This window comes from Melitaea cinxia, chromosome 27, assembly GCF_905220565.1.
Source record: "Melitaea cinxia chromosome 27, ilMelCinx1.1, whole genome shotgun sequence".
NCBI classification, from domain to species: Eukaryota; Metazoa; Arthropoda; class Insecta; order Lepidoptera; family Nymphalidae; genus Melitaea; species Melitaea cinxia.
This window is the reverse complement of record NC_059420.1, coordinates 10,627,091-10,650,569: the sequence shown is the minus strand read 5'-3', so window position 1 is coordinate 10,650,569 and position 23,479 is coordinate 10,627,091. Positions and strand designations below refer to the sequence as shown.

The 23,479-nt window shown below is 35.2% G+C and overlaps 1 protein-coding gene across 1 annotated transcript in view; it reads right to left on the bottom strand.

Annotated features, from left to right (window-relative positions):
* Nucleotides 1-1,892: 1,892 nt before the first annotated feature.
* LOC123667015 (acyl-CoA Delta(11) desaturase-like) overlaps nucleotides 1,893-23,479 on the bottom strand; it is a 33,864-nt gene continuing 12,277 nt past the window's right edge. The window contains exons 3-6 of the mRNA XM_045601024.1: nucleotides 20,237-20,396; nucleotides 12,932-13,106; nucleotides 4,112-4,273; nucleotides 1,893-2,415 (exon numbers count right to left, since the gene is read on the bottom strand). Coding sequence (XP_045456980.1) covers nucleotides 1,980-2,415; nucleotides 4,112-4,273; nucleotides 12,932-13,106; nucleotides 20,237-20,396 — 933 coding nt within the window. The 3' untranslated portion in view covers nucleotides 1,893-1,979. The remainder of the gene's footprint in view (nucleotides 2,416-4,111; nucleotides 4,274-12,931; nucleotides 13,107-20,236; nucleotides 20,397-23,479) is intronic.

The following is a 23,479-nucleotide window of genomic DNA, read 5'->3' as shown; positions in this document are numbered from 1 at the left end:
CCTTTTGCCAGTGGTTGTTAAATAATACAAACGACAACATACTCTGGACGGACGAGTCACTGTTTACTCGAGTGGGACTATACAATGTGCACAATGAGCATTACTGGGCTCTAATTAACCCCCACTTGATACGAGAAAACCATCACCAGGTTTGTTTCAGTGTGAACGTGTAGGCCGGTATTATTAACGACCAACTAATAGGGCCTATTTTTATTGAAGGTCATCTAACCGGCAATTCGTACTTAGAGATGTTAAGGAGAGTAATATCTGAGTTAGTACACGATGTGCCGTTAGCTTACTCGAGAGGTATGTACTACCAAGACGACGGCTGTCCCGCTCATTACGCGAGTGTAGTGCGTGCGTACCTGGACAATGAGTTTAGTGATAAGTGGATAGGTCGAGGAGGGCCTGTGTCTTGGCCACCTGGAAGTCCGGACTTAACGCCCCTGGATTTTTTCTCGAAAATAAAAAGTTATACACGTCAATATGAAAGCTGTGATGATTTACGCATTGCGATAGTGGACGCTTTTGATAACGTGAAAAGTGATAAAGACACATTAAGAAAATTAAAAGATAATTGTATTAAACGTGTACGTTTGTGTATTGAACGCAGCGGACTCCATTTTGAGCAGTTGCTTCGATACAGAGATGTGTAAATAGTGTAAATAAGCTGTTAATAGGTATGTAAGTTAATTATTCTGTAGATAGCTCCGATTTTTTAAATACGCCTGAATACCTACAGTCCGTTTATAAATTAATTTGTTGTGAAAAGAACAATCGTGGTTAATAATCGAAAAGAAGTTTAAATAAAATAGGTATTGTATTGTTGTATTCTGATGGTCCTAAGCCCGTGTAAAGTATGAAGGACAAACGAGTCTATCACCGTAAGTACTCGCTAGGTCGCGCCTATAGGTATACTTTTATCAACCGAAACGCGCACGGACGTGTTTCATTCATATAAAATAATGAATGAATGATCAGTGTCTTACTACTTTCCAAGTCGATCGAGTAAAAATGAATATTAAAATTGAAACTTTTTTTTAGTCAACATTACAATTGATTTATCAATTTTTATAGGTACTATAGATATTTCCAAAGTAAAATATTTCGTTTCCAAAACGGTTATAAAATCACCGTGTATATTATAGATTAACACTATAGCAAATGTTCGAATTGTTTACCATCAGCATTAATACCTGCAAGACAACGCCTTAAAAATGATCATCTTATTTGTCTTGCATCTTCTACTATTTATGCTATTCGCAGCCTGAGCAATTTTTTGACGAAGATCGTCTAATTTCGCAACGGGTTTTGAGTAGACCCTGTCTTTAAGACAACTCCAATAGAAGTCCAGGGGGTTCAAATCGGGTGAACGGGGTGCCCATAAGATAGGACACATTCGCTCGATCTACCACCCTGGATACAAAATCGGTACACCCAGTGAAAAGTTATATGGTATAATACAACGAAGGTCGACGAAAAAATAGTCAAGTAAATACGCATTATTAGATATAACTCGAAAATTATTTGATAGATCACAATTAAATTTAAAATGGGACCGTGACACACCAAATTTTCATGACAACAAGAAGATTGAAATCGGTCCGGTCCACCCAGTCAAAGTTTTTAATCTTAAAGAGCATCTGTTAATGTTAAGGCGAAGAAATTAATGGATAAAATGTTACTCAGCTACACTGCAGATTGGATAATTCAAACGTACAACAACTAATATACACAAGCCGTAATATAAATTTACCTTAAAACATTATTGTCAAAAATTTTTGAACAAAGTTAATACATAAATATATATTCGTTCAAGTTAGTAACAAAAACAGGATCATAATATTTATAAAAAATAATTATTTTAATAATGGCATAATGATTTATTTATTAATAACATAATGGAAATACATTTATTAATATTATATCATTAAATATTTAGAATGTATTCAACAATTTATTGAAAATTCCATTACATATTAAAACCCCCAAATGCTTTTTCCGTCGCCTGTTCTCTCTGATCTCGCCTTGATCATGTCATCAGATACTGTCTTGAGGTCGTAAGCCCATCCCAGCCACGCGAAGAAATCGATGAACAAAGTTGTCAAATTCAGAGCGCTGTTACCCAATTCCGCTGTCTTGTAATCCCATGGAAAGACATGGTGATAATTATGAAAACCCTCACCGAAAGCTATAAGCGAAACCCATGAACTCTGCGTAGGTTTTATGGTTTTGTCATAGGGTTTAGTGCCGTATAAATGGGCTACACTGTTGATTAAAAACATACAGTGTAGATTAACAATATAACGTAAGACAGTAATATGCCAAGCTGTGTTCAATGTTTCGCCGAAGAAGTACATCGGTATGACAGTTGGGAGTAAGAAGCACACAGTTCCTATGAACGGAATTGCGTATCTGAAATCAAAATTGAAAAATAATTTAATCGAACTTAGAAAATTACCCAGATTAAAAATGACCTAACCTAGAAATCAGAGGCTGCTCGTCCTAAAGTGAGCTGGTGCAATGCACTCACACGAAAATTATATAAGTAATCTATATTTATTTATATTACATATTATCCTTACGAGGGAGCGTTTTTATGTTCGCGGAATGAAGGGTAAGGGGTTGAAATAAAAAAACCAAATTATTTTTCCTTTTCAATATATTCACCTGCAAGACGGACACATTTTAAAGATCTTTCAATTAATTTATTTATACCCTCATAAAAAATGTTTTGTCTTTGTCCTCAAAATACGCTGAAACTGCCTTCATCTTCACTTCATCATCGGTGGTAAATTTTTTACCCCGCAGTTCTTTTTTCATTTTTGGAAAGAGGTAATAATCACTCGGGGCCAGGTCTGGGCTGTAGGGTGGGTGGTTCAGAATATCGAAGCCCACTTTAAGCTGGGCAGCCAACGCAACGCGGCTCTTATGGACGGGCGCATTGTCGTGCAAAAGCAGCACACCTTTCGTCAATTTTCCCCGTCTTTTCTGTTTATTGGCTTCTTTTAATCGCTCTAAGATTGAAGCGTAGTATTCTCCGGTTACAGAAACACCTTTATCTTTATAATCGACCAATAACATTCCTTCTGAGTCTCAAAAGACCGTTGCCATGAGTTTCCCAGCTGACTGTGACATCTTAAACTTCTTGGGGGGTGCTGTGCCCTTTTTATGCCACTGCATAGAGTCTTGTTTCGACTCAGGTTCATAATGATGAACCCAAGTTTCGTCTTCAGTAACAATTTGACTCAATACACCATCCTAGTCTTGATTGCAGAGGTCCAAATATGCACGTGAACACTCTACGCGTTGTTGTTTTTGCGGCGGCGTGAGCATTCTCGGTACCCATCTTGCGCTGACCTTAGTCATGCCAAGATGATCGTGCAGGATTTTAAAAATGGTTGTATCAGATACGCCAATCATTTCTGCAAGTTGTTTCTTCTTTAGTCGAGCATCGTTGAGTACAAGTTTTTCGACTTTTTGGATAAGTTCTGGCGTGGTCACCTCGATGCTCCTGCCCGGCCTCGGGTCGTCTTCAAGGGATTCTTTTCCCGTTTTAAACAAACTGTGCCACTTGTACACCATGGTTTTTCCTGGACAAGAGTCACCGTAAACCGATGACATCTCATCCATTATGGTCGCAACTGATTTTCCTTGCTAGGTAAGGAATTTTTAACGGCACGATATTCGATTTTTTCCATATTTAACTTTTCACTCCTGATTATGTTGCTTGGTTGGCGATAGCTCAAAGACTAATAGTCTAATAACAATGAAATCTCGTATTTATACTAATTATGAGTCACTAAACACGTTACGATCCTAATGAGCCTAATCACCCCCCTCTAACCCTCTCATTCCGCGAACTTAAAAACGCACCCTCGTACGTTACATTTTTTCTATTCTACTATGCCCATACAATAGTGTATTATATTGTACATTTGGCATTAATTCGTAGATATTATTTATTTTTATGTTACCCACATACATTTTTAATATATTATGTATATTCACCGACATAACAATAATGTAGCTTTAAAATAGTAACAGAATTATTAAAATTAGTCATGTCAACTTGGGCTGACCCTCATTTAGGCAGGGCATAGCTAATTACCTTCTCTGAAACATAAGTACAGGATTTGCATAAATGTCCGACATGTCGACAAACTTTCCGCGCTTCTTTACCTCCTCGTGTTTCCTCACTAACAGCCAGCCTATGTGGGCGAAAAAGAAGCCTCGCGTTGGATTGTGTGGATCAGCATCCGTGTCGCTGTATCTAATGAAACAATTACACATTAGTAATTTAATACCTGTAATATTCGAAAAGTCTAATAATTAATCTAACAATTTATTGAACAACTACAATAGTTGTATTACTTAGTGTAATCGGTCGAGGAAAACGATAAAAATTACTATTTTCTGATAAAATTGTATTACAAAATAAATAAATTTAAAACCGATAGCTATGTTCAATTGCAGTTTTGTCATCAAATTGTGTAAAACCACAAATATTGTCAGTTCACTTTGAAGGAATAAAAAAGTTAATTTGGATATGTAGTGGATGATTTAATTTCTGTTGTTGTCCTTTAATAAATTTGTGGACTAGTTAGTGTTCTAAAGGTATCAGATATTACAGAATGCTTAAAATAATCTTGTTGACTCATTGAAATCTCACAATTACTTAATTCACCCGTTGACTTCATTTTCGAAGCTGTTTTGGCCTTATCATGTCATCATCATCATTATCATTTTAGCCTATCAAAGTCCACTGTTGGACACAGGCCTATATAAGTTTGCGCCAAAAATGGCGTGAACTCATGTGTTTTAGCCATAGTCACCACGCTTCATCATGTACGATTTCAAAAACGGAAACGGGTATTTCTATGATTTGGTGCAATTCGGACAGATTTGTGAGAAAATGGGACTGTCCATTTTCGGCCCAGCGTAAGAAGAATTCATACAAAAAAACAAATATACCAAAAATTTTCCTATATTAAATCATGATTATTCGTGATTTCCAGTTGTATCAATATAAACTGACAAAAAGTTTATTTAATAAGTATTATAATTCATTAATTATATACTTCTAGTTTATCTCTTCTAGTTTTCGGTTGGTGATTTGATTACACCACGTTGCCAGTCTTAAATAAACAATAATTATTAACGATCAATCGATTTTAAAATATTTTTAAATCAATTATTTGTTAATATCTATTTTAATAGATAATTATATATAATATTTAATTATACTTTTAAGTATTGTTAAATCGAATTAATAAATATAAAAGTTATCTATAAAAGTGGATTTAGTAAAAAAACATTTCACTTTGGTAAAAAATAAACTATTTTAGAAACATTGTTATTGACTAAATAATTTTTAACAAAAACAAAAACCGACTTCAAGGAATCAAAAGGAAACTAAAAAGTGAAAAATAAGTTTACTTAGTACAAAGTAATTCGTATTTTGATTTAGTTAATCAGAAATGATTAAATAAATATTTTATAATTTTGAAGTCGGTGCCAAGTAAAACAATAACTACTCTAGTATCTACTCATAAGTTGTATTCAGTTTTCTTTCATAATTTGTTTCATTGACTATTAGGTAGAATACTGTTATTATTCTGTTATTGTTTTGACATATCTAATAATATTTTTTGTACTTGTTTGTTGTGTGTGTGTTGTTTGTATTTGTTATTGTAGCCAGGTTGTTGTAGTATTTACTTGGCACCAACTTCAAAATTATAAAATATTTATTTAATCATTTCTGATTAACTAAATCAAAATACGAATTACTTTGTACTAAGTAAATTTATTTTTCACTTTTTAGTTTCCTTTTGATTCCTTGAAGTCGGTTTTTGTTTTTGTTAAAAATTATTTTATTTTACAATTTTTAGTGATGGGGAGACCTAACAAGGATGCTTTTTCTCTTATGTCAGGGGTTCGGAAACATACACAATACACAAGCACAAACACCCAGATCATGACAAACATCTATATGGCCAATACAAATGTCTGTCGTGCGCGGGGATTGAACCCACTAACGCTAGCGCAACAGCCGGTACTGTGACCGCTGTGCTAACGCGTCGACATACTATGAGTAAAGTTCGCTATCAGGTGTACGTAATAACAACCGGGACTGACAGCCTAGCGTGTAGCGAGGCTAGGTTGGGAGAACCACAAGGATTAACAACTAGACTGAAAATAAATATTTGTATAAACATAAATATCCACTCCGAGCGGGAATAGAACCCGCGACCGTCGGTGTTTAGGCGCCGCCGACACGGCACATGCACCATTATATCAAAGCGGTCGTCAAACAGCAAAAGGTAACTGCTATAAATTGTTGAGAAATTCCCTCGAGTGTTTATGGGCTCCATCATCAAACCTGGTCCTGCGACACAGATGATCACACAGCAGGTAATTGCTATAAATCGTTGAAAAGTACCCTCGACTATCTTTCGTCTCCATCATCAGACTTTAATGGCACTTGTAACTCATATAGGTGCAAAGTTCTCATCAATAGAAACGAATTAAGTTCAAACAGCAGGTAATTGCTATAAATCGTTGAAAAGTTCCCTCGACTATCTTTCGTCTCCATCATCAGACTTTAATGGCACTTGTAACTCATATAGGTGCAAAGTTCTAATCAATAGAAACGAATTAAGTTCAAACAGCAGGTAATTGCTATAAATCGTTGAAAAGTACCCTCGACTATCTTTCGTCTCCATCATCAGATCGACTCCAGACCTTTATTAAATAGTAGTGCTTTATAGTGCTTAATGAAAACATGATTAAATTTACTAGTCACCCTTACGATTTTTGAAAGTTTCCCTCGATTTCTCTGGGATCCCATCATCAGATCCTGGTTTCCTTATCATGGTACCAAACTATGAATATCTCCTTTCCAACAAAAAAAGAATTATCCAAATCGGTTCATAAACGAAGAAGTTATCTCCGAACATACATAAAAAAAAATATATATATATATACGGTCGAATTGAGTAACCTCCTCCTTTTTTTGAAGTCGGTTAATAAAAAGCAAGGAATTAATTATATTAAATTCAATTATCGATTTAATCGATTTATTTGTTTATTGAAAATATTATTTATTATGGCAACCCTAAACTACAAACTTTTGCGTCATACATTCATTTGACTTTCATATTGCTACCTACCTACTGAAACGTTTTTCGTCAACCGAGAATTCATCACTACTGCGACGTAAAATACACAGTAAATAAATAGGAAAATATATTTTGTATTTATTTTATATGTAAGCAATATAGGTTAGGCAGAGAAGCTACTTTTGGTTTCGGAGCGTTTGGAAACAATTTATATTAATTTATTATTAACTAACTTAATTTAAATTAAAGAAACTGAAAGACATGTGACCGATTTGGAGGCTTTAATATGTCTGCTTAACTACTACAGTCTTGGGCCCAGCGGATGTCAGGGGGGGGACCAGACGCTGAGTTTGCGTCTCACGCTTATTCTATGAATTATTTTATGTATCTTATTCTATGTACCATATTCTATGTATCTTAGTCTATGTATAATGTATAAGGCGGATGGACGAGTCGTAATTATAACTAGCTATAAAAAAACTATTATTGCAACTGCATGGTTGGTCGACGGACAGTAGGTTGTTGTACCCATGTCATGATAATTATTTGGTTTTTGGGCTGCAAAAGGTTCCAAGATTTTATAAATCTACCTGCCTAGTTTTTAGATAACATTCTGTTAACGTACGAATCCGATTAGTAAAACAAAAAAAAACAAAAAAAATGATTTTTTATTTCAGAAACCTTCTTGTAATTATCCACAAAAAACAAAAAATGAAACACCTGGACACAAAACTATATTATTTTTCTAATTTCTACTTGTTAGTACTACTAACTTAATATATAATTATTTTTCTCAGTGACTGTCCTCGGGGCCGAAACCCCCATACAAAGTGGACAGTCCCCTTTCAAAAATTTTTTCAACACTCATAAGAATTTTTACCAAGAATATAAACTATTTCTATATTACTATATTCTACAAAGATTATTCTTGTAGAGTAGTTCATGACGGCCTTATCTCCGCTGACATTGAAGTCCACGCAGGGGTCAGACAAGGTTGTCTTCTTTCGCCCTTGTTTTTCTCATCGTACTGGATGGAATAATGCGTAGAGCGAACGATGGCAAGCTTCGAGGCATAGAGTGGGGTCTGAGAAATCAGCTTGATGACCTGCAGGCCTAGCATGCGCGCCACGACAAAATTTTGTCTACCCCTTTTCTCGTATTATCTCTCTATGTCTACAGTAGCTGACATGCGTGCACGCGATACTCTTCTCGTTACGTCAATAGAAGAGATAATCATTAAATTTTAGTGATCTGTGATATTTATCTCTACGGAAGCTAACATGACATCGTAATTTTGTCGAATTTTGTCGTTTTAGGAAGAGAAACTTCTCGTTTTCAATATTATCGACGAGAAAGACGATAAATAAAAAATTAATAAAACCGGGTGCCTATTTTTTGTATACCATGGCGTTTCCCTATTATAATTATATAATTTCGGTATACGAAGAGCGGGAAATGCGAAAAGTCGAGTGAAGTGTGCCATATAATGACACAAAAAACGTATTTGCACCCTGTTGCTTCTTATTCTAAATAATAATAATAATAATACTTTATTTCAGACCAAAGTATAAGTCCATATTGGGTTAGTACAACAAGACAAGACAACATTCAGAATAAAAAACAAAACAAAATTATATTAAAAAAATCAATAAGTAAAAATAAAATTAAATAGAATAAAAGTAAAATCAATAATCAAAAAAAAAAAAAAAAAAATTCAAAAAAATTTAAAAATTAAAAAAAAAAAACAATGCGTGATAGAATTACAATTATCTAATGTGCGACAAGATATAAAGCACAACACGAGCATATTGTTTTACATATATAATTAAATTCATTTACTTACGCCGTTTTATTTTCCATATTAGATTTTTTAAATTAGATATACAGTTTTTATCTTAGCCAAAAGGCCGAGAACATTGTTAAATAAAACATGTGTCACTCGTTTGAAATTATACAAACGTTGGCTCATCCCGGTTTGGCACGATTGGTCAATAACCTTGTAAATTCAACTTTACGACATAAGAAATAAGAATGATATTCAGTTGTGATTATGGTTGGTAATGTTTCTCTACTCGACAAGGCGAAGTCTTCGGAAGAGAATTTTGTCTCTCGTAGTGCACATGTTAGGGTAATCGAGAAAATACTCGATGTAGACATTATCTCTCTCTCTCGTCAAGAGATATCTCGTTGTATGCATGCTAGGCCGGCTGGACTATGCTGATGACATATGTTTACTCAGCCACAGACACGCAGACATGCAAGCCAAGCTGTCAGATTTACAGCGGGAGGCGGCTAGAGACGGCCTCAAAATTAACATCAAAAAGACCAAGGAGATGCGTACCGGGGGAAACAACCCACAAAGGCTGCTGCTGGGTACAGAGCCATTAGAACGCGTTCAACGCTATACATACCTTGGTAGTGTCGTGTCGGATTCTGGAGGTACGGAAGAGCACACCGCTTCAAGAATAGCCAAAGCGAGGGTAGCCTTCTCTCAGTTGCGACCCGTGTGGAGGTCCAGGAAGCTGACACTAAGAGTGAAACTCAAAATCTTTCGCTCCAACGTTAAGACCGTTCTTCTGTTCTGTTCTTCGTTACTAAATCTATCACACAGCCTATCCAAGTCTTCATCAACCGATGCCTACGTCAGATCATTTGCATCTGGTGGTCCAAAAAAATATCAAATGACCACCTGATGAAACTTTGCAAAGAGACCCCAATCGGCCACCAGATAAAGCGGCGTAAATGGGTATGGATCGGTCATACCCTCCGAAGGGATTCCTCTCACATACCGAGACAGGCCTTAGAATGGACTCCTCAAGGGAAAAGGAAACGTGGCCGCCCCAAGCAAACGTGGCGTCACTCCGTCGCCGCGGAGATGAAGAATGTCGAGCTTTCCTGGCCCGAAATTAAGCTGATGGCCCAGGAACGACCGGGATGGCAGCGCACTGTGGACGCCCTCTGCCCCATCCAGGGGACATAGGACTTGATGATGATGATGTGATTTATACAAAATTATACGCATTAGATAAATAGATATCGACTAATGACAATCTATACTGCTGATGGTAATGAAAACTGTGGATGTGGATGATCGAAGGGGGAGGGGGAATCAGGTTTTATTCACGTCTAGATCGCGCAAGGTTTTAAGGACTTCATTTTATCGTATAGAATCTTAAAACATATGAAGATAAATATAATATCACATAGAAATAAATAAAAAATTCATTACCTTCATTTTTATTGCATTACAGTCACCTTCATAGCTGAAGGTAATCGATGGTAATGAAAGTGAGGGTAATGAGTTTTCAAACCTGTTTTTGATTTTACTCGGCAATTAATCGATCAACGTAAATAATAATATTTTTAACTATCCATATACGAATAACAAATACTTCGAGACCAAAACTATAAAAAAACTATAACTATTTAATATGAACAATCTGCTGTAGGTAATGAAATCGAAATGGGTTGAAGCACATAGTTGACGATCTTTTTTAACCGTAGTGAAAAAACTGACGAGCGTCCTGTCCATTTGTTGTTGCTGGCAAACTGACTGGCAAGTGAGTAGGTGCAGGGGGCGCGAGATCCGGTTACGATGCATATACAGTCTGATTTTTGATATTTCAAGCCAGGCTGAAGGCACTGAAATATTTTTTTGGTAAAATTGTTTTTATCACAGTGTATTTAAATAATAACAATATTACAACTAGATAGTAAGATCATAATTAAATTCGTTATTCTGTACTTGAAGTTCCTCAAGTAACAATACGCAGCATAAATCTCTACGTATATTTAAAAATGATTTGTTTTCTGACTCGTCGCAAAAAAGACACTGAAGGTAGTGAAATTTAACAAACTAAAATATTAATTTCAGTCAGTAACCCGTCATGATTATTTTAATTCTACGTGGCAGAAATAGTTAAACAGCCCGTTTATATATAAAAAATATTTGTGGGCTCCTGGGATGTTCAGATTGGCCAAAAAATTCATGGACATACGATTTGCATGAAATCATAGAAATACTCAAACCAGCGACTGATATTGATCTCGGCAAGTCAGCATGATTTATTTATAACTCAGGTCATATCCAAATTAAAAACCACGACTAAAACCAGCCAGGAGCTCAACTTTAAGTGGTACAGGAGTCGGTCTAGTCCTGATTGTGGCTGCAGCAAAATGATAACACTGACTCTACTCCTAGATCCACATCATAATGTTTTTTTGTACAGCGTTGGTAAACATTGGCGGAGTCATAGACTTCTTTCTTCTTTACACAACGACGAAAATTAATGTCTTTGTTAGCACAGTTTGTAGTGGCTCTGCTTTCTTTCTGCGAGTTGCGGGTTCACTTCCCGCTTGAGTCTGGGTGTAATATGTGTATTTATATATCCACATATAAATAAAACATATATAAATATGTATTATTTTTATCTATGTTAAAAATATATATATTCTGCTATAACACTCGCCTGTTAACTGTAACACAAGCGTTAAGTTGCTTGACATGAGAACAGACGGCCGTGTGTGTATATTATAATATATTTATTTACATTTATATATTGCCACTTAGTCGTAAATACCCCCATTACCTCGATACATACCTAGCAGTTACAAAATCGCTGTAAGAATTCAGGACAGATCAGGTTTCGGTAGATTCAAAAGCTTTCTGTCCATAAAATGTCACTTATAGCAGCTGACTGTACCCTTCGGTCTTCAGTATAATAACAGTAGGTGCCGATTTAGCTCACAGTGCTGTACTCATTTCGAAACATAGCTAGACTCTTTGATTACACCTCCAGCGTGGTTCCCACCTGTTCTCCACCCTGACAGTTGGTGATTTTAAACAACTTCCATTAAGGCATTTAGGTCCAGTGCCTTTAAATCCCGAAAGTTCGGCTGTAATTCCACCAACCTGTAGGTTCTCCCTCTTTTAATATGGAAAACGGCTGTATTAATCTTGCTAACTTTAGAATACGAGATGTGCTTCGTGTAATATTGTAAAAGCAGTGTACGCAAATATTTTAGTCCCGAGTCATTGAAGTTTGTGTGCGATCGACACGGACTACGTTCCATAAATTTTACCGAATCTTGCAGATAAATCAAAACAGATGAGAATTTTTTTTCTCAAAGTCCGAGAGAACCCAATTCTCTAATCTGTTTTGAAAGATATCTTCCAGTATTTCTTAGTGTAGCTTCTCAAGATAAGTTTGGGTGGCTCCTTGGAAAGCGCTCCGAAGATTCTTTAAGCACAAGATATTTTAAGTCTTGACCTCATCAGGCCAAAGATGTCGTATGATGATATATCACCAGGGTGGTACCAGGATCTGATGATGGATTTCCAGAGAAATCGAGGGGAACCCTCGAAAATCGTAGTAACGATTAGTGCGTTTGTTAATTTATTTCGCCAACGTACGTTGCATTACTTGTCCATGTTATTGAAGTCGGCTTTTTTTTGTTTGCGAGCAAACATAATTATTCGATGCTACTTGGAGACACGTGGTTCAGAATAGCATAGACCGGATATTTTTGACTTTATTAAGCGATTCAATTCGATTCGAAAGTGGAGTGCCTCGTCATAACGTATTGAGAAAGCTTTAACCTGAGAATAATTTCGCCCATTCCAATTCCATTTATCATTTTAATCAATTTTTCTGACACATTTTAAAAAAATATTTTACTTAAGAAATTACGATTTTACTAAGTAAAAAGTTTGCAATTTCAGGCGTTTGACAGTTGACCAGACAGGATAATGTCTATTTAGTGAGAGATTTTCCTGTCTGGTAAGATTAATATAGATTAAGAGAACTTACCTGTGATGCATTCGATGGTCCCGCACCCAATCGACTACAGTATTTTGAAATGCGAAAGTAGTCATGATCATTAATATAATTTGCAAGGGCCGTTTCGCCTTGTAAGCCTTATGCGTCCATAGACGATGTGATCCAGCCGTTATACCGAGAGTAGATATAATAAACATTATAAAATCTAAAATAGAAAATATGATTTAGGATAATACTTAATTGTAAAATGATAAAATTATATATGAAAATAATATAGTAGCTACAATTTTAAGCTTTCAACGAATGACAATATTTCTTTATAGGGTAATCTTGATCCTCAAGATTTATACAAAATTCCAGTAAGTTCTTTTATAATGTACTTGAAATTTTTATAATGTTGAAACAATCTGTGAATTTCCTATTTTTGTCTAGAGGCTTGATCAATATAAATATAGAAGGGCATTGAAGTTTTAACAATTCCTTATGAACATGCTGATTTTCTCATTTCCTTGTCTGTGAAATACACATATTTAGAAATACTTAGCCTAAATTTGATTCGGCAACTGATATATTTGAATCATGTGTTAGTTCTCTTAAGCTACCTTAGTTCTTGTTGACTATATCATAACATAGTTCGAAAAGTAATAAAATAGTTACTCTTTACAAAAATATGTTAGTGAAATTTACTATCTGAGTTATAACAGTCTTTTTCTCCTTAAGCTGAAACGTATTGGAATTCACGGTGATTTTCTTCGTTGGTTGGATTCATATCTTCGCAACCGAAGTCAGACTGTATTCATTAAGGGTTACTTATCATCGTTTATACCTATTACATCAGGTGTGCCCCAGGGCTCTCACCTCGGGCCTTTACTTTTTAATATATTTAACTAGTATGGCCATAAATACTGTTACATAAAAACTTTTATTTTCTTCAACTTTTTAATTATTTTGAAATTGGAACACGTATATTATTTTAAAAACTTAATTCGATTTTGCGCCATTTCATATATTTTTTCGTGTTCATTATCAAATTACAATATGGAATGGGGTGTTAAAGAAATTAGGATTGCAGTGATCGCCTTGCACAAAGTGGGTATGGAGCCGTCGATCATATTCCAGACACTTTAAAAGCTTGGTATCAGCCGTATGTTCGTATATCGTGCAGATAACAGATAACAGATACAGCAACACTTTGTCTGTCAAGGATCAGAAAAGATCGGGGCGATCGCATATTGTTAGAACTACAAAGGCTATTAATGCTGTTAAAGCCAGAATTTGTCGAATCCCCATTAGGAAGCAAAAAACCTTATCACGAGAAATGAAGATTATCGCTAGGACTCTGTAGACTCTGTCTGGAAGCTCGGTGCTTATCGCCGATATACAGGATATGCCCTAAATCAATCTTAACAATTAAAGAGACTGGATTGACCAAAATGCCTTCCGTCGCGATACGCAGGTGAAAGGCACACAAATATCCTCTTTACCGATAAAAAAAAAATTTACGATTGAAGAACTCTATAATAAGCAAAATGATAAATTGTACGCTCACATCTCAAAGAAGCTGCTCAAGTTGTCGGAAAGGTACAACGTGGTCATCATCCTGCGTCAGTGATGGTTTGGTGGGGCGTGTCTTATCAAGGAGTCACAAAACTACATTTTTGTGAAAAAGGAGTGAAAACTTCAGCCAAAGTGTATCAAGATACAGTCTTGGATCATGTTGTGAAACCTCTCAGCAATACACTTTTTAAAAATATATCGTGGACTTTCCAGCAGGACTCTACACCTTGTTACAAGGCACGAACTACCCAAGCCTGACTTGAAACCAACGTTCCGGACTTCATAAGAGTTGAAGACTGGCCCTCATCTAGCCCAGATCTCAACCCTTTAGACTTCAAATTATGGCCAGTTTTAGAGGACATGGCCTGCTCTAAACGACACAGTGACATTGAGTCTCTTAAAAAATCTTTGGAGCAAGCAATGGCGAAATTTCCCGTGGAAACAATGTGTAAATCCATAGATTCGTGGCCAAACAGATTAAAGACCTAAACATTTTTGAATATCATATCAAAAATCGACCGCTCCAGCGGGATTCGAACCCGCGTCTCCGACTGACCGTGTCGGCGCTCTAGCCAATTAAGCTATGGAACGATGTACCCGCTAGAGCGAAATTTTTGATATGATGATTTTTATTTTCGGTTTAAGCGAACCGTGGCGCCGTCTATAGTGAGTTCTTTACAGAGACCCGTAACTATTCAAAGTTTCATATTACAATGAAAATCTTTGACAGGAGATAGATTTAAGACCTGTATAAAAGCTAAAGGTGGCCACTACAAATAGATTTTTTTTTACTTTTTGCTGAGACCTTAATAAATATGTAGGTATATATTTTAATAATATTAAATTACTTCATTTAAAAAAATGCATTTTTATTTGTGACAGAACTTATGGCTGGACTAGGTATAAATAATATAAGCAATGTGTTTGTGTCCTCTGAATTCTTTTTGTACACTGATGACACTGATTGTTATGATCTTCAAACAGATTTAAATAGTCTTGTAATGTATTGTAAATCTAATTTTCTTCATCTGAATATTACTAAATGTAGTATAGTTTCTTTCTCACGTAAACTCCAACCTTTAATTTATAAATATATTCTTAACAATACTTTATTAACCCAGAAAACTGAGGTGAGAGACTTGGGCGTTATACTAGACTGTAAACTTACATTTGGGAGCCATGTTAACAACATTTTAACAAAGGCCTATAGTTTGCTTGTATTCATTATGAGGATCGGATCTGAGTTTAGGAGACCTTCCACGCATAATCTTCTTTACAACTCCTACGTTCGCTCAGTACTTGAGTATATCTCTACGGTCTGGAATCCACAGTATGGCGTTTATAAGAATCGGATTGAGAATATTCAGAATAAGTTTCTGAAGTATTTGTAGTACAAATTTACTGACTTACCAAAAAAGCCATTGAGTCTGTCTAGACGCCGTTCTGTTCGAGACTAAATATTTTTATTTAAAATTGCTAATAATCACATAGATTCTTCATTTTTACTGATCAATCTACTTTTGAACTGTCCACGGTCTGGTTCACGTCATCCGAGGTGTTTTCATACTCTAACTTGTCGTACATCCATAACGCTAATTTGTTTTTGATCAGAGCTTGTCGTCAATACAATAAGCATTTTGGGAATTTTGATTTATTTCATTTATCTTTGGTTGAATATAAAAAGCAGTAATCGAATTTCATTAAAACAGTTTAATAGCTGAACTAACTATTACCATCGACGGAGTTTCTATTACTTTTTCCGACTCGGCTAAGAACTTAGGTGTTGTTTTTGACTCCAATCTTAACTGGAATGCTTATATCAATGAGATTTGTCGTAAGGTATACTTTTCACTCGATTCTCTAAAAGCACTACAAATTTTTTTACCCTTCAAGACTAAAGTTTTTCTCGTGCAAACTCTCATACATCCGATCATTGATTACGCCGATGTCACTTGTTTAGATGTCACCGAAGAATTACTTAACAGGCTTGAGCGACTACAAAATTTATGGTTGCGTTTCATTTTCGGCTTAAAAAAATATGATCATGTAAGTCACTCGTAAGCTTTAATGGCTATCGCTTGTGGCTTCATAACCTATCCGCCATCGTAAAAACTTTAGAATACTTTGTTTCCTTTTTAAGACTCTTTTTAATCCTCGTCCTCCTTTGTATCTACGGGAGATCTCTTAAACGTTCTCTTCTTTGGATCCACCGTACCGATTTTTATTCTTACTCCTTTACTGTACGTTCCGTTAGAGTTTGGAATTCCCTACCATATGAAATTTGCGATTGCAAAACACTATTGCTATTTAATAAAAGAGTGAGAAAATTCTACCTTAATCAATCCTAGTCTAAAATCAATTTAATTAAGTGTCCTTATGCGTATTGGAATATATTATCGTATGTATTATATTATGTATCGTATATGTGTATGCGTGTATGTATAAGTTTAAGTATTCTATAATTTGTATCGTATAATACACACTACGTGTGTATACATTATTATGTATGTGTGCATTTATATATTGTATAAATAAATGATGTATTTATTATATATTATAATTTTATTTTCAATATGTTTAGATTGTTCACGCTGATTTTGCGATTGTTTCTTTGGCAGGACTACTGGAAGAGATTCCATCATGAAATAAGTAGTGCCTTTGTGCCAGCATTGTTTATAAGAGCTATTTCCTTTTGCTATCCTAGTGTACATAAATTGTTAAATAAAAATAAATAAATAAACAATGTGGAATGAATTATATATCGATGATTTATTATAGCTTATCATTACTTTGGAGTACTTTTATGAAATAATAATTGGTGGAAACTTTGCTGAATTTTGTAAAATTAATTTGTGATTTTTTTTTATTATGTGTATCTGTTTGTTTCTCAAATATTAAATAAAGAAATAAATAAATAACCTAAAACTAAAAACCTTAAATATATATATAATTTAATAACTAAAAAATATTATTCAAAGGAGTCCCTTTAGGCAAGGTTCCGAAGATACTGGCAGCGTTCCCCCTTTGAATAACTAGATTAATTCTTTTTCCGAAGTAGCTGCCAGCTCTTCGGTCTCCTGTGACGTCGAATAACCTTTTTGCTATTTCCTTAAAAAGTCTTATAGCGCTAGGACCCCACGGACCAAGGTCTCGACACCGAATGGGACAAAATCATATTCGGAGCCTATGTATTTGTATGCTTTAGTTTTTTCAGCCGTGTTTAGGGTTCTTAGACTAAATGATAAATAAAACGAGAGGACTGTTATGTAGGCTGGTATATTGTGTCGTACAAGAATAAATAGAATAAACGTGCGTCGCCGCTGGTGTCTCGAAGCCAGCTGCCGTGCACCGGGTGTTGACCGTACTAACGGCCTCCGCCCGCCACCCGCTGTACCCCCGTCGCAGCGCGCGCGCAATATCGCTCGAACAAGCCGCTTCACAAGCAGTATCAGCACCAGCTATGTTGTTGGTTCCATGTAGATGGGAAGGGGCCAGCGTGTCTGAACAGGTTGCCTCCCATACCAATACCCGGCCCATCTTCCATGGAATCAAACTCATATCGTCCGGTCTCTTGCCATCATCTCTTGCAATACCAGTCGGCTCAAGTAGACTGGGCACGTTGACGGTGTTAAGGGACCGGCGTATGATATCGTTAAGTGCGGCATGTTTCAAGAAGCGGCCTGCACTTTATGGCATGACAGACCGTGATATCCTAGCTTGTCGACATCACTGCCACAGGGACATTTATGAGGAACGCAGACCGGAACCCCAAGCCGTAGACAGGTTGCTATTCGGAGCATGTCAGGCTCAAGAAATGTTCCTGTATTTGACAAAGGGCACGCATGAAGCCAGTAGCCGGCCTCATGTGTCCCACCCACGGCCAAAAGCCTAGCTCGCGCAAAAGATTGTCATAAGTCAATTTGCAGTTTATCCCGTCCCAGCTTCTCTGTGAATTTGGAGCAATTGGAAAATTTATACTTAGGCATGCAATCAAGAAAGCGTTTTTAGCTTCTGTCAAGCCAGCAATCTCAAAGTTTGAAGGGGATGCTCTTAAAATTTTACTAATGAGATTTGCTGAAATATGGACAGAAGATAGGAAGGCTGGTAAAGTGACACTGGATATTCTGGGAATCCCTAGACCACCATAACGGATGAATAGGGATGCTTGGTTCCAAGATCGCTCGTTCAGTTGCATATTAAGAATCGATTCTAAGCTAATTTTGATTAAGTCGTCTACTTGTGTTAAAAGATCTGGGTGATTCCAAAAGGAACAGCAAAGGAGCGCATACGTAAATTTTGGGACGAAAAGTCAGTTTTTTAGATGTAAAGTGCACAGTGTGGACTAATTTCAAGGAGACGGTCAACAGAATTTTGAAATTTAGTGATTGAATTATTAATATATTCCGGAATATATTCAGCAAAAATTGGAGAACCTAAAAGGTAAAGGGAATAACTGCCAACTATTTTAATATTTGCAGCCAAAATATTAAATTTTTGTTTTACGTCATTTAAATTTAAGTCGCAGTTATTTATAAAAAGTTTGCATTTGCTAAAGTTAAGCTCAAAACCAATGGCTTAAATTTATTTTTGATTAAAATAAGGTCCGAAAACACAGTATCCACATCACCTCCTAGGGTTCCGTCATCGAAAAACCAAACGTTGAATTTAGAATTTAAATTTTTGACTATCGGATTTATAGCCAAACTAAAAATTGCGGGCCCAAGAGGCAACAACCTACTTCCGAGGACAGTTCATTAGAACAATATAATAATTTTGTTGGGTCAGCGTAACTGAGAATATATTTCCGGTATATGCTGTTTTATTTCTGCCAGCAGGGTATCCCTATTTACCGAATTGAAAGCATTTTTGACATCAATTTTGAGCAACACGTCAGGCTGACCGTAAGGTAGGAAAGAGCGTAGGGCATGGACGGCTGCCTCACATGACATACTGTGACTTGATATACTTTGTATTATACCGTGTAACTTTTCACCGGGTGCACCGAAATCAATAGAAAAAAATCAAATCACAAAATAAATACTCTGATACGCTATGAAAGATACTCTGCGACAAGTGACTTAATATCTGTTTCACTTGTTGTGGATAGCGCTATTTAACAGTATCCAACGGTGGATCTATCCAACAGACAGAGAGACAAAACCTTATGATATGTATGTATTCTTTTCAATGGTCAATTTCAACGGTTTCAATTTCAATGTCACTATATTTATGAGATATGTATTTCTATTCGCAAATGTGAATATATATATATTATTGTCCTAAATAATCTTTGTTGTTGGCCTTAAGGGCCTATTTTATCTGCTGTATGCTTATTACTCGGTGCAGGATTACATAGTTGATAAAGATGTGTGGACTTAGTGACGCTGTATTTCATGCAACATGTTTCTAATTTTGTACTAAAACACAGTTTATATATTATTTTCAAAAGAGTAACTGCGGAGTTTCTTGCCGACTCTTCTCTGCAGAATCTACATTCCGAATCTGTGGTAGCTTCACTTTTACAAAAATAATAATTTATTTTTAAAGTTTTAATTTGTAAAATGATGATTCGTAAGTGCTCTTGGAGCCTATTTGAATAAAGCTATTTTTGATTTTGATTTTGTAAAAGCCTGTAACAATATACGTACGTATATGAGGGATAAACTTTGTATAGTTCGTCTTAATCGTAAGAACTATAGATCAGATTGTATAGTTTAGTTATCTTGGCCAATGTATAACTAGTAGGTACCTATCTTATTATTCACAAAGATTACTTACGAAATATAACAGTTTTCCAGGTAGCAACTGTGCACAAGAGGTATAACCCGTACAAAGCCGCTAGATGGCCGTAACCGAAGGTCATCAGGTTAAGCTTAACGACTTCATGTTTTCGTGGTGCTGCTTGAGGCGCAACCAGCTTTTCGAAATGGTCCTCTTCGTTTATAGATTGCTCTGTGATAGTGTCCGTTTTTGAGACTGTCATGATTTTATCTGCGGAATAATGAAATACATATAAATAAAAATAAATCGCTGAATTGTAAATCCGAACGACTGCTCTTAATCGGATAGTTTTTTTGTGTTCGCTATTGTTAGGACTGGATTTGTGTAAAAGAAAATTAAAAGAAAAACTCGATTTATTCACAAAAACAATATATAATAGTGACACAAAGTTAGAAGGATCAGATAGTTCTGTAATTTCGTCGGCTCTACAAGAATCACATTTCGGCTACACTTTGCTCAATATGTTAAGGGCAGGCGTGGGGTCCAGGTCTATGAAATAGTGACAACGGTGCGGCGTTTGATCAACAAAACAACTGTAGGTACACAGGTATGTATGTGAATCTTTGGATAGATAAATATAGAGGTGTATCTATGTAAGTATGCAATGTAATGAAATGTATAATGAAATGATATGATATAATGAAATGTATATGTGTTTGTGTGATTGTGAGTAAAAAGTAGATAAGTAAATAAATAAAGCAAATAAATAAATAAATAAATATTTAGTAAAAAACCCTTACTAACAGTAACATAGGTTAAGTGTATATTGTAAGTAGAATATAAGTGTACGTAGATATATAATAACTAGCAAATAAGTGTAAATATAAACATAGATAATAAAAATAATAATATACTCGTTTACGAATGAATGAATGAATGATGTTTTGATCTCAAAGAATTATTGTAAGGTACAAAAATTTATCTATATTTTATATAATATTTTATATATATTTTATTGATATATATTAAATATATATATCATTTATACTGATTCCAGTAGTGCTTTTGACAGGGTCAGTCACAGCTTGCTGCTAACTAAGCTAGAACGCATTGGTATTACTGGGTCTCTTCTGCATTGGTTTTCTTCTTATTTAGCTGATCGGTCTCTAGTAGTTAATATTAAAGGACACTCATCTAAATGTTACACCGCAAGATCAGGGGTCCCACAAGGTTCAATTTTGGGTCCCATTCTTTTTACTATATTTGTCAATGATATAGCAAACGAAATTAAGCATTCAAATTATTCACATAGCAATCAATATCACAGTAACATATAGCAATTATTGTATTTTTATATGTTGATATAATTATTTAAATTTTAGTTATATTGGATTATTAATATTCTCTTGACTAACCTTTGACTTTTTTTTATGTAAATTTGATTATTGATCGTTTAAAATGAATTTTATTGTTAATGAGGAGGATTTTTGCTTTTTACTTTAAATTTTTTTATGTGATGCTATCTTAATTATACTTGACATTAATATATGATAGATGTTGTGTACTCCGTAATGGGATACATATTAGATAATAATGTAGTAATGATTCATATATAATGTTTTGTATGTATTCTGTGGATGTACCTATAAAATAAATAAATAAATAAATAAAAAAAAACCGTCAGTGTCGGACCACATCCTAGTTTTTCTAGGCAGTCACAGGACTGTTGATTTTTATTTTTAATAATAAATCGCCTGTGGTATCGATATATAATGTTTAACAAAAGGCATGGGATTTTGAACCTGTGGATGTGAATTTTTAATTACATAAAAAAAAACATAAAATGGACAAAGGAAACTCAGACGTGGATTATCGGTAAGTACATAAATAAGTAGTTTTTATTTTCAAATAAGTGTACGACACGTGGAAGCTAAAATAGATCATCATACTCAAATATTATCAAATTCCAATAATATAACATGCATGCAGTTCAAACTGATATGATGATGATGAGAATAAACTTCTTTTTTATTGAAGTCGATTATTAAAAGAACTTGTTTCGATTTACTGACTGATTCATCGTCCCTGAATATAGGGCCGATTATTAAGTACTACACCTTTCTATGGAAGGATTTTTAAAAATTCTGCCCCTGAGGGAGTGAAATAGGTGTTAAAAGTGGTGTTAGAGACAATCAGTAGTTAGTAGTAGAAAACTCAGTTTTTGGGTGTGGTGGGGATTAAAGTGAGTAAATGACTGTTTCAGCGTTCGTGAGAATCCTACCCCTAAGGACAAAATAGAGGTAAATAAATTGTCAATTGTCAAATTGTCTACACCGTGCAGAAGTCCTTTTTTAAGCTAACACTACCAAATATAAAATTCACTTAACAAGTAGTTTGTAGACACCTGAGCACGGCGTATATTTGTAACAAAAATACTTAAAATCTAAATTCCTATGTTCAACCAAGTAAAAACACAACAAAACACACACACACAACAATACAATTCAATTTTTTTTCAATTATGCTTCAAAGTACTTTAATATAATAAATTAATTAATCTGCAGCTACCACTGATTCAATTTTTTTATAAAACTAGTTCGGCAAACAAGCGTACGGCTCCCCTGATGGTAAGCGAATACTGGAGCTTATAGACGCCTGCAACACCATACGCATCGCAAGCGCGTTACCCACCCTACCCCCAATCAGGAGCTCTGGACACCTTACTCGCCACAGGAACACGACTCTGCTTGAAAGGAGTATTGTTTTGCTGTTTACTTCCGTAAGCTCGAGGTACTTCACCAGTCGGGCTACTACAGACTTTAAGCAAGATATTTCCTGCTACCTCAGGTAAAAGAATATAAATTCTACAGAAAAGAATCAGCAAAAAATGCCGCAGTTACTTTTTTCAAATAAATTGCTAATCATTACAAAGTTTGGCTACGTGTTACGTGAAATAGAGTGCCACTAAGTCCACACGTACTCACTAATATAATCTTGAACCGAATAATACTAGTATGTATCTCCGCCCACTAGTGGGGGTTAATGGACAACAAACATATTATAAGATATCAAATAATGTTTGCTACTTACTTTTATTTATTAGATACGGAACTCTAATTTTAAATTATTTTAAATTATTGTTTTGTCTTAATTTAGTAAACTCCAAACATTGAATTACATGACTTAGTTTTTGAAAACCGAAAAGATACTGATGTCGCGTGATACCGCCATCGATTATATAGTCTTGAACTCTTGACCGACTGAGGTTTAATAAATAGCTGTAAAATATTTATATATAAA